General features: G+C 33.4%; 1 protein-coding gene across 1 annotated transcript; it reads right to left on the bottom strand.

The window, feature by feature from the left end:
* Positions 1–7221: 7221 nt before the first annotated feature.
* Positions 7222–7674, bottom strand: LOC127794744 (S-protein homolog 5-like). Its single transcript, XM_052325991.1, has one exon. It carries the CDS (start codon positions 7672–7674, stop codon positions 7222–7224), a length of 453 nt encoding a protein of 150 aa, XP_052181951.1.
* Between the last annotated feature and the right edge of the window lie 8157 nt (positions 7675–15831).

Below are 15831 nucleotides of genomic sequence, written 5' to 3'. Positions count from 1 at the left end.
TTCCATATAAGAAAAAAAAACATATTAAGGTAAAACACCACTTTATTAGAGATCATGTCCAAAAAGAGGATATCAAACTTGAATTCATAGACAAATAATCAAATAGCTGATATTTTCACAAAAATCTCAAGATAGGAATAAATTTGAATTCTTTAGGAGCGAATTAGGAATGATTTCTTCTTCTCGTTATCATCACCATAAGTGAAATATTGATTATTGTAATATACTTGATGTGTATTTATATGTATCAAATTGAAATTCTTCTATTTGTGAAGCATATTTTCATATTTTTCAAAAGGACATAGAAAAACTATTGACCATTTTTCGCATATGTCGAAAACAACAAGAATGTGAGAAATGATAGACATCCAAGAGGGGGTGAATTAGGTTTTCAAAAACTTTTCTTGATTTTAAATAGTATTTGAATTAAACAATTTGGACTTTTTAACACTAATGCTTTAAATATAATCTTGACAGAAATTAAATGTAAAATAGATTCAATACAAGAAAACTTATCCTTTTTAAGTTTCAAAAAGTTTTTGCTAAAGTAATAAAACTGATCTCAAGTTTTATTGGAAGACAAATCTTGCTGAAAGAAAAACAACAATTTTGAAATAAAAGAAAGAAAGAAAGAATGCAACATACAAGGATTTTATAGTGATTTGGCTCTACCAACCTATCACTACAAGAGTTTAGACTTTTTTCGGTGGTGAAAAAATCACCGGTAAAAGTTTTTTCAGTGATAATTATAACCGCCGGAAATATCTCCGTTGGGAAAGCTTACTGGCGGTTTTCATAAATCGTTAGTAAAAATAATCATTACTGGTGGTATTTCTAAACTGTTGAAAATTTTCAGCGGTTTCCAAAAACTGGCGGTAAAAGGTATTTACCGGCAGTATAAAAATCACCGGCAAAGTCAGAACTTTTCCGGCAATTTTCAGATCCCGCCGACAATGGTTAACAACCGACAAAACCCAAAAAACTATCGGCAATTTTAAAAAATAAGATTTTTAAAAAAATATATAACAATCAATAAATAACATGTATAACAATCAATGACCACAACAACAAAAAATCACTAACAATTTTAAAGGATTCACTTGCTACAAACAATAAGTATAATAACTGTATATAATAGATCTATTAGTATAACAACTATATACAATAGAAAGATCAATCTTGTCTCGTCTCATTACATAATACCATACAAAAGCACATACAAATCAACCTTAAACTAAAACATGTCCAAGTGACCTTAGATAACCATTGATTACGCCACCATGCCATTCTTCAACCAAAATTGCATATCATATTTTTTCGATCTGCATTGGAAAATAATAAATCTATTTAAGTATGTACGTTAACTATGAAATTGCATAAAACATGTCCAAATTGCATATAAGACAAAAACACTTACATTAGACACCCTCCACGGTATCGTAGTTTTATTGTTATTAGCATCCCTCAAGACATGCATCCCAGAAAATTGTTGAGGCAATGGATATAAAGGCTTCAATACTTTCTAAATACTAATTTCAATAAATTCATTACCTAGCTCTGTTTCTGCTACAAACTTGGTCAGATCAATGGACACATTGATTGCCTTAGCAACAATATGGCGAGGTATTCGTCTATTCATCAAGTGAACAAATTCACTAATCTGTGTTTAAATAAGCATAAATGATTTTATAGTATATTTTACATTTCAGTATATTAACTATTTGGTAGCGAATTACCTTTAAATGATGACCACATTCTGGTGTTGATAATCCAACACATTCAGCTTCGGGTGATGGTGTGCTTGCATGTGCAGCAGAAGCACTAACATGTGAGGATGGCTATATTCCAAAATAGTTTAGTTAATATATATAGTAAACATGCAATTTTAAATCACGAAATGCACTAATGGAATGACGTACTTATCTCGGTTGTGGTGTATTGTCTGGAGCCGATGGTGTATGTCCCATTGCCTCAAGTATTGCACGAATTTGCATTTGAACTTGACTTTGGATTTGAGCTTGAAATTTTTTCTTCTAGCTCAGTAGTAATTTGCGCACTCATTTGGTCATACTGCTCTTGGAGCACCTGTTATTGTTGTCTTTGTCTAATCTTAGTTGGGCATTTAGTGTATTCCACTACCTTGTTCTTCTCGTAGTGTATTCCACTACTTTAGCTCCTCAATAAGGATTTAACAAACCACTATAGCTTTTGCAGGCTCAGCTATAATCTCAGCTTTTCACAGGTGTAGGTGTAATCTCTGTTTTTCACTGGCTCAATAGTAACCAAATACACAGCTTTTATAAGGATCAATCGAAACCTCTTACATTGTGCTTTTTACGGGCTCAAGTACTAACCACAAAAGTAGAAGAAAGGTTTACAATTTGAACACCTTGAGAAGCTCTTATAAGATAGAGAACAAATAACAAGATTGGCTTTTCACAAAGAAAAGAGATACAGAAAGAATAAAAAGAATATAAGCACTCATTCTCTATTTTTCTAATTGAAGATTAAATGTTAAAGAAATTGTTTGGCTCAAGGCAGTAGGAAATATTCAAGAACGACAACCTTGCTCTTCGTCTTCATCTCCTTTTATACTTGCTATCAATAGAGTGAAATCTGCAAGGATATCCTTCTTTTTCTATAAAATAATTATTAAAATATTCAAAATATTAAGATAATTGATTTAGATAAAATTTAGTGCCTTTTTAAAGACTTAACGGTCCAATATGTGCATTAAAAACACTTGCAACGATTAGTTCAACGGCTATATAGACTACATATATTGTTTTGAAAAACAACATCTAAGAAATCATAAACATTGAGATTAAATATAAAACTCAATTTTCTCATCAACATCTAATATAAACCTTAAGTTTAAACACAAGTGTTGTTTGTGAAAGTTGGTTAAAAATAAACTTTTCAAATACATTCACTTGATTACATAGAAAACCTTAGAAGATAAATGAGATATTCTTAAGGCATATGGCTTTGAAATCAAGTTGGGAACAATATATGTTATTCAACTAAAAGATTCTTTTTTCTAGATTCAAAAGAGAATCATTCTACTAGGCTCATACATTATTACACAACATGTAACATAAAGATGCATCATGATAACTTTATAAAACTTACTCACATGAAATATTCATAATTCAAGTAACTTACATTTACTTGACTGAAACATATAGAACTTTGCATGTAAACACCCTCGCTCGGATATCCCAACCACCCGGACTACCCGAACGGGAGCGCCTACGGAAGGAAAAAGAATGAATCAGAAAACAGAAACTACCCTGGCATGCGTACAAAAGAATTAAAACAACGAAAGTTAAGCTAAAAGCATGCATGCACTACGGGTACTCCGCTAACCCAGCGATCACATGAAAAATAAATGCATACAAACTCCTATGCCGACATACATGAGACACGAGAAATGACCTGGCACAGTCAAAAGAATAGAGAAAATCCCTCTCAAACATTAGACTTGATGAGGACTAACAAAACTGCATGTACACCATACCGACTTTGTCGCTAGATGCTATCTCCTTTACCCTTGACCCACACTGTCACTATCTGGAGTGATGGAAAGCAAAGTGAGTCGAGTGACTCAGCAAGCGTAAAGAAAGAAAGGCTGCAGGATGAACATATCTAGTAAACTCTCCCCAGAACACCAATTCCCAAGGACACACAAGCCACGAGACGCCCAACACAGTACAAAAGCGTAAATAAAAGCACATATCAGTTCTTGGGGCCCACACAAGACACATGGCACCCAAGTCCCATACCAACCTGCCACTTCCCTAAAAGGCAACATAAATCTCCAACAAACTTGTGCGAGCTATCTCGGGTCGGTGCTCCCATCACTCGAATGCTCGCGTCGGTCCTCCCGATACCCGAATTGTAGAATAACCGTGTAGTAGGCTCCCTCGGAACGGTCCTCCCGTCCAAGAACTGTGAACTATCGGTAATCATGCAATGCATATAAAAATTCAATGGGGTAGTGAGCATCAACGTGATACACTAGCACCCGTACATCTAGGCATCAGGCCATGCTCAGCCCACATAGTAAACCACATGCGATGCATATGCCCGTGCTAGATGCAATCTAACCATACTAGAATGTTCGTGTCCAAGTATACTCAATAAATGAATACCCCAACATGCATCCCGTACCCATGTGCATATCAAATCGTGAACGGTAACGCAACATATCAAATCATGTAATAAATCACATAATCCACATAATGGCAGAGCTAGTCAGCAGTGTCCTGCACCGGTCAACGGTTAGTGACTAGGAGTATCCGCCCGACGGTCCACTTTAGGGCAATATGATAGTCTACTCCAACGTCACCAAACAGCGGACCTCTGCCTTACTGCTCGATAGCCCTGGTCAAACCACACCCGAGAAATCCGTAAATAAACCCACACTTCTAAAAACCTAGTCCCCAAGGTAGGTTCAACATCATTTCGAAGGGAATGGGGGTGGTATAAACTCCCGTAGGCACATAACAAATAAAACCCCAACGAGTCTCATATTTAATTTAAAATTAAATTATGCCAATAAATCCTTGCTTGGTAAGTTAATACGTGAAATCGAACAAATTAAGGAAATGCGTAGGGTTCATAAAATGGAAAGAGCTCACAAAGCTATTTAACCCCAGAAGTCTCATAATTAAATTAATTAAGCAAAATTCGCATAATAACCATTTATAATGAACGTAATTAATTTATGGAACCAAATTGAGTTAAGGGAGGATATAAAATTCATAAATCAAATGAGCGTCACAAATGGTGTAAACGGTGAATCTGATTTATTGTGGCTTTCCATTATCGCAAGGGTTCATCAATCTGATTGAGTGTGTCTAATAACTGAAATGTGATGGTGCATTTCATAAAAGATTGTTTGATTTATCTTATTTACCATGTGATGGGGCGGTGTTCAAAGGTCTCATCTAACCAAAAACTAAAATGTGAGCAAGGGTGATGTTCAACTCATTGCACTTAGCTAGACAGTGGGTCAGATCTAACTAGTCTATTAGGTTAAAAACTAAAATATAAGGTTTATAGTGGGTTAGAAGCCAAAGGTCGGGCTCCACATATGATGCGATAACAAGTGTTGTCCACTCAATTATATGAGTATTCTAAAAACTGAAATGTGAGAGGTATTCACATGAAAGAGAATTCGACCACTTGCTATTGGATTATTTAGAAAGATCACGTTTTTTGCTTGGGAAGTGCAAGATTCAAAAAATTTAGTGGGAGTATCCATTTAGTTCAAAAGTCCTTAATTAAATGGTGTTTTTACAAAGATACAATACTAATATATCTATTTATTTTCTATAGATAAAATGGTAGGTCATAATCCATTATCCCGTATTCTAGACACTAATAGGCTCATTGGTCAAATCTTTTCTGATTGGTTTTGAAACATTAAAATAATGCTCAGTATGGAACATATAGACAATGTCTTGTTCTATAGTCCCATAGATATCCCTGAGGGTGTGGTTGAGGAGAAAAGGTTCACTTGAGAGACTTTAAAGGATCACGATATTAGAGCCTGTAACTATATACTCGCCTCTGTGTTAGCACGAGAACTTTTCTAGTGCTGTAAGCATGATTCATAATATTAAGGACCTATATGGCGAGCGTAGTTGACAACTCAATATGAGATATCGAAGAAGCTGTCTCGGGCCCAGATGTTTAAGGATTCTAATGTGAGAGACCATGTCACCAACATGATTAATTGGATTGGTCAGTTGGATGTCTTGGAGTTCCCTATGGATCCTCATCTCCGTATTGATCAGATCCTGCAATTATAGTTAGAGTCATTTTCTTCCTTCATTACTTATTTTTATATGCATAAGATTGAGTGTTCCTTCCCTAAGTTGTAAAATATGTTGACAATTGCCCAGTTATAAATGAAGAGCAAAAGGAAAGAAGGGGTTCTTGCCATTGCTTTGTCTTCTTCTAAGAGGAGGTCTAGGCTTAAATCTAGAAAGAGAAAGAGAAACGTTCTCGGGGCTAGGAAAGATGGGCGATAGATAGAGTCTAGGGGCAAGGAGGTCATTGGCAAGGGTACTTGTTACTTTTGTGCGAATAAGAGACACTAGAAGAGGAATTACCTTGACTAGCTACTAAGCTTTAAGGTTAAGCGTCTGAATGGCCAAGGTATTTCTCATTTTTTGTGTGTTATTGAGTTTGATTTTATGATTGGTTAGTACCTTGCTTTTTGGATTGTCGATTTTGGTGCTACATTTTATATTTGTTTGTTTGTGCAAGATCTCAATAGAAGTAGAATGCTTGGGAAGCGTGAGGTGGTTCTAAAAGTAGGTAATGGGGCAACAATTGTTGCCTTAGCTACAAGAACTACTTTTGTACAATTAACTTTTGGACATGTGTTGTTTTTGTATGATTGTTTGCATGTACCTAATACTATAGGGAATGTTTTGTCAATTCCTAAGCTTGTACAACAGAATTATGAATTCTCGTTTGCTAACAATTGTTGTTTAATATATTTTTGTAATGTGTGTGTGGGCAAAACTATAATGGTAAATGGTCTATATTTTCTGTAAGTACATGAATGTGAACATAGTTAATAACTAGTTGCTAATATATTAGTACCACATTAAAAGAGAAATGTTATCGAGATAATCACATTAATCTTATACAGTTGTAGCATCTTAAGCTACATCATATTGACTTGAGCCTCTATAAATAAAATGAGTGATTTTTTCGATTGAAATATGATCGAACCTCTACTGAAATTATACTTTTTTTCACTCTTACATACTTTTCTGTGAATACTAACTTAAGCATCAGGTCTTTGACTATTTTCTCTTTTACACATTTCTCGGAGATCAGAGATTCAAAATAAACACTCTCCCATGATTACAAAATTATTTTTGTATTTCGACAACAATATATTCAAAATATTCCTTTTTATTTTTCTTCTTTAAAAAATTTGCCCATAATGTCAAGAAATATATATCCTATATTTTTTAACATATAACAAACAAACAAACAAACAAACGAACGAACGATTTAGGAAAGGAAGAAAGTTGCTGTTTATTATCCGTCATTCTCGTTCAAAGCCCTTCCCTTCTCTCAACAAAAAAAGATGAGAAAACTCTATTGGGAACAACATATTCGATGTAAACTTATTGTTGATGAACTTCATTGCCAAAACACATACATAGTCCGATATACTTTGTACTGTAAGAATCAATGATTATACTTCCAATCATGCCACTTCTCGTAACTACCAGTCTCATTGGTACCACTAAAATAGAAACCATCCCGTCTGATAGACCAGTAACAACTATCATCTACTGCATGTTTACTTGTGCAGTGGCGGGATATGTCACTGTCGAAGACATTGAAGACTTGATCCTTGGACCCCCAATAAAAGTTGCAGAAGAAAACAGTGTTCTGTGATAACCCGTTGTTACTGAATCTCCACCATAGTTCATATCCGGGCAGTAGTGTTTGGTTGCCCTTGAGGCCAAAATCATCATCTTTGGTTTTGCAGCGAACTTTCACTTGGTCAGCGGGGATGTTGTTAGTGACATGGACCGCCCAGAAGCTATTTGGGGCATCACCTCGTTGGTCAAACGACATTGAGCCAATGAAACAATGTATCATCAACACAGCCGAGGAAAGGAAGAAGCGAGACATTGCACTGAAAGGAATGCCAAAACAGTGCTCTCTTTCGATGCCTCTATTTGTCTTTGTTGGAGATGCAGACGTGTATATGTATATACATATATATATGTACAAAACTTTTCACATTGATAGAAATTGGGAATTAATTAGTTATTTGCAAAGTGATTTAATGAGAGTTAAGGAAAGAAACATGCTGTTAAGGAAAACTTTTAACAACTGTCGGAAATTAGGATTTGTGAAGAGAGAAAATGATGGGCAACAAAGTTATTTGGTTAACGATTTAGTATTGAAGGAATTATTATATATATATATATATAATATAATCATCGATATATCATTCAATGAATGAGGTAATTTTTTTATGAGTATAAAATACATTCAATTCAATCATTACATGATGAATCAATTCATAGAATGCAACAAATAAAATCTTAAATTATAAGTCATAAATAATTCACTATTTGGGACCGGATGCAGTTTCGATTCATTTATCTAGAGTTTAATATTATTTTTATCTCTAATTAATCCGATTCGGTTATAAAAATAATAAATATTCCAAATATTGATTTATTAGTTTCCAAATCGGATTTGCCTAAAATTAGATATATATATATAATATATTTATACTATGCATAAAAAATAAAAAATAAATATAAATAATTAAAGGAATTGACCAACCTATTTTAAATATTCAAACCTATTAAAAGAAGTTGATTGTCATTATTTCCCATGTTAAATTCATCTTATATTATATATATATATACTATTATAAAAACAAATACTATTAATATGTCGTGTTAAAAAAAGGTAATTAATAAATGGGTCAACCCAGACTAATCGGGCCGACGCAATGACTGAAAGACACAAGAGCTTGTGGCCCAACTTGAACGACTTCAAAGAAGCAGGACACACAAAGATGGTCGTGGGAGGCATGCTCGTGGCCCCATGGCTGCGAGGAGGCCCTGCAACCTTATGACTGCGAGAGACCCTCGCAGGCACGTGCTTGCAAGGAGGCCTCGCGGCTCCGGTTGGCCACGCGATGCACCCACTGCAGTTGTGAACGTCGTGAGCTGGCCGCGGTCTCGAGAGAGGCCGCACCGCCAAGGCATTTCCCTAAATATAGGGAAGGGAAGGAGTCCCACACAATGCACAAATTAGAATAACTATAACATTTAAAAATTTCTTTGAAGATTATATAAAAAGGATAGACAATTATTGCTAAAGAATTTTAATTCCGAAAGGATAAGATAAATATCAAGATATTTTACTTGTATAAATATATGTTGATGATATTATCTTTGGACTCCCAAACAAAAGTGTATGCGATGATTTTACAAATCTTATGAAAGTGAATTTGAAATGAGTATGATAGGCGAACTAAAATATTTTCTTGGTCTACAAATTAGGAAAAACAATGAATGCATTTTCATAAGCCAATGAAAACATGTAAAAGATCTCTTTAAAAGATTTAACATGCATAAATGCAAGCCAATAGCTACTCCAATGTGTCACTCTTCATACCTAGATAAGGATGAATTAGGTAAACTCGTAGATGTCAAGTTGTATAGAAATATGATTGGATCCTTACTTTATTTGGCCACTAATAGATGCTAGATTTCAATCAAATCCTAAGAAATCTCATCTTAAAGTTGTCAAAAGAATCTTTAGGTATTTAAAATCACCTTTCAATCTAGAATTATATTACCCAAAATTTGATAAGTCTGATCTAATTGCTTATAATGCTGATTATTATGGATGCAAAATTGATCGAAAGAACACTAGTAGATCGAGTCAATTTTTAAGTGGCTCATTAGTATTTTGGTTATGTAGAAAACAAAACACCATTGTTTTCTTTTATACTGAGGCTGAATATATAGCAACAGGAAGTTGTTGTGCATAAATTCTTTGGATGAAACATCAATCGAAAGATTTTGGTATAAAACTTATCAATATTCCAATCAAATGTGACAATACAAGTGTAATAGTTTTAACAAAAACTCTAGTATTCCATGTAAGAACAAAACATATTAAGGTAAAATACCACTTTATTAGAGATCATGTCCAAAAAGAGGATATCAAACTTGAATTCATAGACAAATCATCAAATAGCCGATATTTTCACAAAATCTCAAGATAGGAATAAATTTGAATTCTTTAGGAGCGAATTAGGAATGATTGCTTCTTCTTGATATCATCACCATAAGTGAAATATTGACTATTGTAATATACTTGATGTGTATTTATATGTATCAAATTGAAATTCTTCTATTTGTGAAGCATATTTTCATATTTTTCAAAAGGACATAGAAAAACTATTGACCATTTTCATATAGTCGTTGTCGACCATTTTTCACATATGTCGAAAGCAACAAGAATGTGAGAAATGATAAACATCCAAGAGGGGGGTGAATTAGGTTTTCAAAAACTTTTCTTGATTTTAAATAGTATTTGAATTAAACAATTTGGACTTTTTCACACTAATGCTTTAAATATAATCTTGACAAAAATTAAATGTAAAATAGATTCAATACAAGAAAACTTATCATTTTTAAGTTTTAAAAAGCTTTTGCTGAAGTAATAAAACTGATCTCAAGTTTTATTGGAAGATAAATCTTGCAAAAAGAAAAATGACAGTGCTGAAATAAAAAAAAGAAAGAAAGAATGCAACACATAAGGATTTTATAGTGGTTCAGCTCTACCAACCTATCATTACAAGAGTTTAGACTTTTCTAGTGGTGAAAAAATCGCCGGTAAAAGTTTTCCAATCGGTAATTATAACCGTTGGAAATATCTCCATCGAGAAAACTTACCGGCGGTTGAATTACAAGAATTCCCTATAAGAAATCCTCCCAAACCTATAACAAATTCAAATTATATACAAAATACAATCATCTTCATTTTTTAATTTCTTCAATTCTTTCAAATACAAAATAAATTGAATAGGGCACAACTGTTCAATTGTAGGGATTCCCCCTACAAACTTACCAACCACAAATTTAAATTATATACAACACGATCATTTTCATTTTCTTCCTCAATTAATTCGCAATAAATTGAATAGTGCAACTGTTGAATTGTAAGGATCCTTTGTAGGAATCCCTACAAACCCTCAACAAATTCAAATTATATACAACACAATCATTCCCTTTCACTATTCAATTTTGCATGGATACCTGTAAGAATATAGAGGGTCTCTATTCATTTTGTTTAATACATTACAATCTCTTCTTTTATATCACTATTTTGCAATCTTGCTTTCTTTCTAATTCTGCAATCTAGTGTCTTGTTACTTTTGATTATCTTTAAGTGCTCTATATTTTATATTTTTTTCTTATTCTCAAGTTCAAAAATCTAATTATTTAATTAATTTATTTTCATTACAAAACATTTATTTGTCATCATGTTTAATCTTAGTTGATCCTAGACTACTCACAAAAATACTTCTTGTAATCGAGGTATACCTTCAATAGATGATCCCCATGCCAATATATCAAATCCAATTCCCTAACCCCCTCAACCTCCATTTTCGTTGCCCCTTGCTTTTTTTTTTTTTTTTTATGATTGGAGTGGCATCGAGTAGAGGTGGACACATGCATAACTAAATTTCATAGTATTAGAAACACAACCCCCATGCCCCAGGGGCACAACCTAGCAGTTTTGGCAATTCATGTGGGGACCCACTCCATCATGGTTTGAGTCATTGTTCCAAGATCTAAACTGAGCATCGTTGAGTTCCCTAATTTACCCCCTGCATTCTTCGTTAGGGCTTGGGTGTGTGGGGCGCCCGGGAAAGAGCGTAATCCCAAGAAACACAACCCCCGAGAAAGATAAAACCAATTAATGTTTGATAAACTTCACCCTTACCAAATGAGCAACTACTACTTCTCCAACCCCCTACCTTGATGTCCAAGCACGGGAGAACCAATAATGTCTGGAGCAAATTTGAGATTATTAATATAGCGGATAAAAGTCTAACATGTATTTTGTAAATTTTGCAAAAATGACTATGCATGTCAATTAAGAGTAGGGATCGAACACATGCTCAAACATGTTAAGAAACATAAACTTGAAACAAAATCCAATTTATCAAAGTTGATAATTAAGATAGAATGCTTGGTTTTATTTGCAAAAATGAAATGCTCAAATGGTATTGTTCACATGCACTACACCCCCGCAGCTAAAAGATTTTTAAGAAACACAATAAAAAAATGAAGTAATGAAATTGTATCTAGAATATAAAGAATAGTTAAATGTTGTGTCATAGGTAAAAACATATTAAAATACCAAGAAAGTCTAAAAGTCCAAAATAATATTTTGTGCTAAAAAGTGTAAATTTTCTCTTAATTGGGGGAAAGGGGCTCTTATGCAACGCTCAAATTGGATAAGTCCAACATCTGCAAATCCTCTCGAGAATCCCATAAAAAAGGATAGACATTATTCTTTAGGAATCCTAATAAAATCTTGGTACAAAAGGAGTAAATATTATCTATTAAAAATCTTAATTCTGATAAAATATTAGAATATTGAGATAAATATCATCTATAAAAAATCTCAAATCGAGGGAATTTAGATTGCACTCATCTATAAATAAACAGGCTTTCATTTCACAAAATGTATATCTCTGATACTGGTGTGAATTATGTTCTATAGTTTTCAATATTTTCAATTTCCGATTTAAGTGTTTGAGTGTTTGTATAGGTACTTTCTGGTGCCCTCTAATTATTTGATCTCTTGCAATCTCAAGATATAAGTCTCATGACGACATAAGATCTTGAGACGAAGGTCTTAAGACGACATCAAGTCTCACTAAATTTAATAGTCAAATATTTATTTATTTTCAATTATATTTATTATTCTCTCATTAAATTATAGTAACTTAAGTATCGAAATACCCTCCAGGGTAACCTCAAGGGCAATTCTCTGTAGGTACATAGGGAGGAGGTTGGACACTACTCAAAGATTGATTTGTTTTTCTTTTATAGGATTTAAGAACTTATTGTTTATTTGCACCTAATTATATATTTTTTTATGAAACTATACTAACTTAAATATTCTAGTGTCTTGCGGAAATCCTGATGGCAATTTTTATGTGTTACTTTAACACTTTAAAGTAATATTTAATGTAACACTTTTGTATTTATGTATTTTGTTGTGTGTTTAATCAGTACAAGTATTAGATATACTAATTACACAGAATATTACTCTCGGGAATGAGTTAAATTGACTTGAAAATGTATAGTTTTAGGATATAATCGAAATAATAAAAAATTTGAGTGTCTACATGAAAAAATATCAAAGTACAGAAGTTAAATTGACTCAAAATTGCATATTTTAGGGATGTAATTAAAATAACAAAAAATTCAAGTATCTAAATGAAAAAATTGTACAAAAACATTGTAACACCCCACTCTCCTAGAAGGGCGTTACGTAACGTAAGATTCCGGGGATATAAATTTTTTTCCAAACAAACAACAGAAACTCAACACAAACACCATTCCCCGAAGATTCCGTTACACCTTTTCAGTATGTCAGTTATGAACTATCAATAAACTAAGACATGTACATCAACTCAAATGCGAAATCTAGATCGAAACCAAAATAAACCATAATCGAAACCCACTTTATTTATAATATAAAGTCAACCAACATTTACATGACGTCATCAAAATAAATGACATAACTGAAATAACATAATATAAAACATCTTCCAATCGTCGTCACCCCTCGGCAAATCTTTTTCCTTTTGCACCGCTGCCTTCACCTGAAACGTTTAAATATTCCAGGAACATAGTCCAAATTAGATGCTGAATCATCTAAGTGAGAGTTCAAAATCACATTTTTTTCATAAATGAATGCAAGACATGAAATAAACCAATACACCCGGTAAGCCCTAGCCCAAGAGAATCCCCAGCGCTTAACCCTACTACGGGAAAAGAGCAATATCTCTAAAAGCTATGCCACCATACTGACTCGACGACGCGACACGATTCTAGCTTAAATGGGGCTGCCAACGCATCTCACCAGATTACGTTCCCACCTTAAGCATCCAAGAACCACCATACAATCCCAACTCCAAAATTTCACATGGACCACCTAGTCATCCTAGTGCAACTTCCCTAACCAAAACGGCTTGGCACGGAAACCAAGGTGGCTATCCTGACATGCACACCAGCATCAGATACCTCTATTATTCTGTCACGCCCTTGGAGAATTATGGCTACACTATCCAGACAACATCTTAGGCTGACATTCCATACGTACACATAAAACACAAGACAATGCCACATTTCATAATTCAATGTATCATATAAACAACATTTATAAAATGCAATGCATAAGTTCAAAACGTTTAGGGACGAACCTCCCTCATAAAACCAACAGTCATCGATTACTGTTTCAATGCACAAAACCATTTTGCATGGAATCACAACACGTTTAGATAGAACAAGTACCAAGTTTTTGTAGTGAACAACTCACAGTAAACAAGTTTTGGGGGCGAACACTCACCTCGAACGAAACTCAGAACACCTTGAATCTTGTGCCCAACCTCGACTTTTGTGTAACTCTTCAAGTATTTTGATCAAACCACATTCTTAAACGCCTTTACGCGCTGCCCAAGTGCTTTGTGCGTGTGATACTTCGCGTATGCTTAAAAAGCCCTCTATCCACTAAACCCGAAGCATTATTATCTAGCACGAACTTCTCACAATTTCGAATGAGAAATTTTTGGCCATGAACCCCTATTTATAGGTTTTGGAAACTTAACCACCAAGAAACATATATTCTGCAATCATTTCAAATCTTTCAAAATCTTTTACAATCATTCCAAATCTTCTAAAGATCTTCTGCAATCATTGTAAATATTTCAAGATATTCTGCAATCATTCTAAATCTTACAAGATATTATATAATCATTACCAAATCTTCTAAGATATTCTGCAATTATTCTAAATTTTCCAAGATTTTATATAATTATTATCAAATGTTTTAAGATATTCTGCAATCATTCTAAATCTTCCAAGATATTATATAATCATTACCAAATCTTTTAAGATATTCTGCAATCATTCCAAATCTTCTAAGATTTTATATAATCATTTTCAAATCTTTTAAGATTTTATGCAATCATTGTTATCCGAATCAAATCTTTATCCAAATCAAATCATATCCAACAAAATCTTATCCAAATCTTATCTTATCCAATCAAATCTTGTCCAAATCTTATTCTTACAGTAATCATGAGCCTTTATCTTATCTCTAACGTCATCATGAGGCTTCATCTTATCTCTAATGTCATCATGAGACTTCATCCTTATCTCTAAAGTTATTTATGAGGATTTTCTTGAATCTCCCAAATGCCCATCGTAAAAAAGTTTCAATAATTACACTTTAGCCCGAACTTTTGGATAGTTGCACTTAAACCCTTTTTAACATGGTCTTGGGCTAATTTTTAATTGCATTTTAATCCATAAAAAATGGACTAATTACGCTAATGCCCATAATTTTTAGGTAAATTACACTTTTATCCGAACCTCAAAATTACGATTTTGCCCCTAGCTTAGAAATTAAACTTTTGTCTCCAAACATCCACAATCCCTTAAAATATCTTATTTCCTCAAGTATTTGAATCTAAAAATCTCGAGTATTATATCTCTTATGATCATTCGATTTTCTCAACCTGGTAGATAGCTGTACCAGAAACTGTTCCCGATCCAACTTCTTTTGATGCCTAAAATCATAACTCGAATCACTCGTCATTATCATACTATTTCCCTTAAAAATATAAGGTCCAGGGTACTCTCTCCGGTCGATTCGATAATTAGTTAACTAAATTCTCAAATTGATTTTCAGTTCCGTGAACTTACTTGACACTTTGCAATATGGGGTATTACAAACATGAGCAAAATATGTATTTGGCCTAATTCAGCTGTTATTATTACTGCTTTTTCTTTGTTGTAGGTAGAAAAATACATATAAATGGCATCATATAATGTTTTTGATTGTTGTGTTTAATTTGGTATTTACTTATATATAATAGAGCGGATTTATTTAAATATTAATTTTCTTTTAGTTCCTCAAATAAAAGATGTCATATATGAGGTGTCTATGATCACTTAATTATTGTCAAACATACTGAGAAATATGAAAATATAATAATGGAACAGAACA

Source organism: Diospyros lotus, chromosome 2, assembly GCF_014633365.1.
Source record: "Diospyros lotus cultivar Yz01 chromosome 2, ASM1463336v1, whole genome shotgun sequence".
NCBI lineage: Eukaryota > Viridiplantae > Streptophyta > Magnoliopsida > Ericales > Ebenaceae > Diospyros > Diospyros lotus.
This window is presented reverse-complemented; position numbering and strand designations above follow the sequence as displayed.

Bases quoted from the DNA above. Each gene is read 5' to 3' on its own strand.
- LOC127794744 (XM_052325991.1), bottom strand. From the start codon at position 7,674: ATGTCTCGCTTCTTCCTTTCCTCGGCTGTGTTGATGATACATTGTTTC.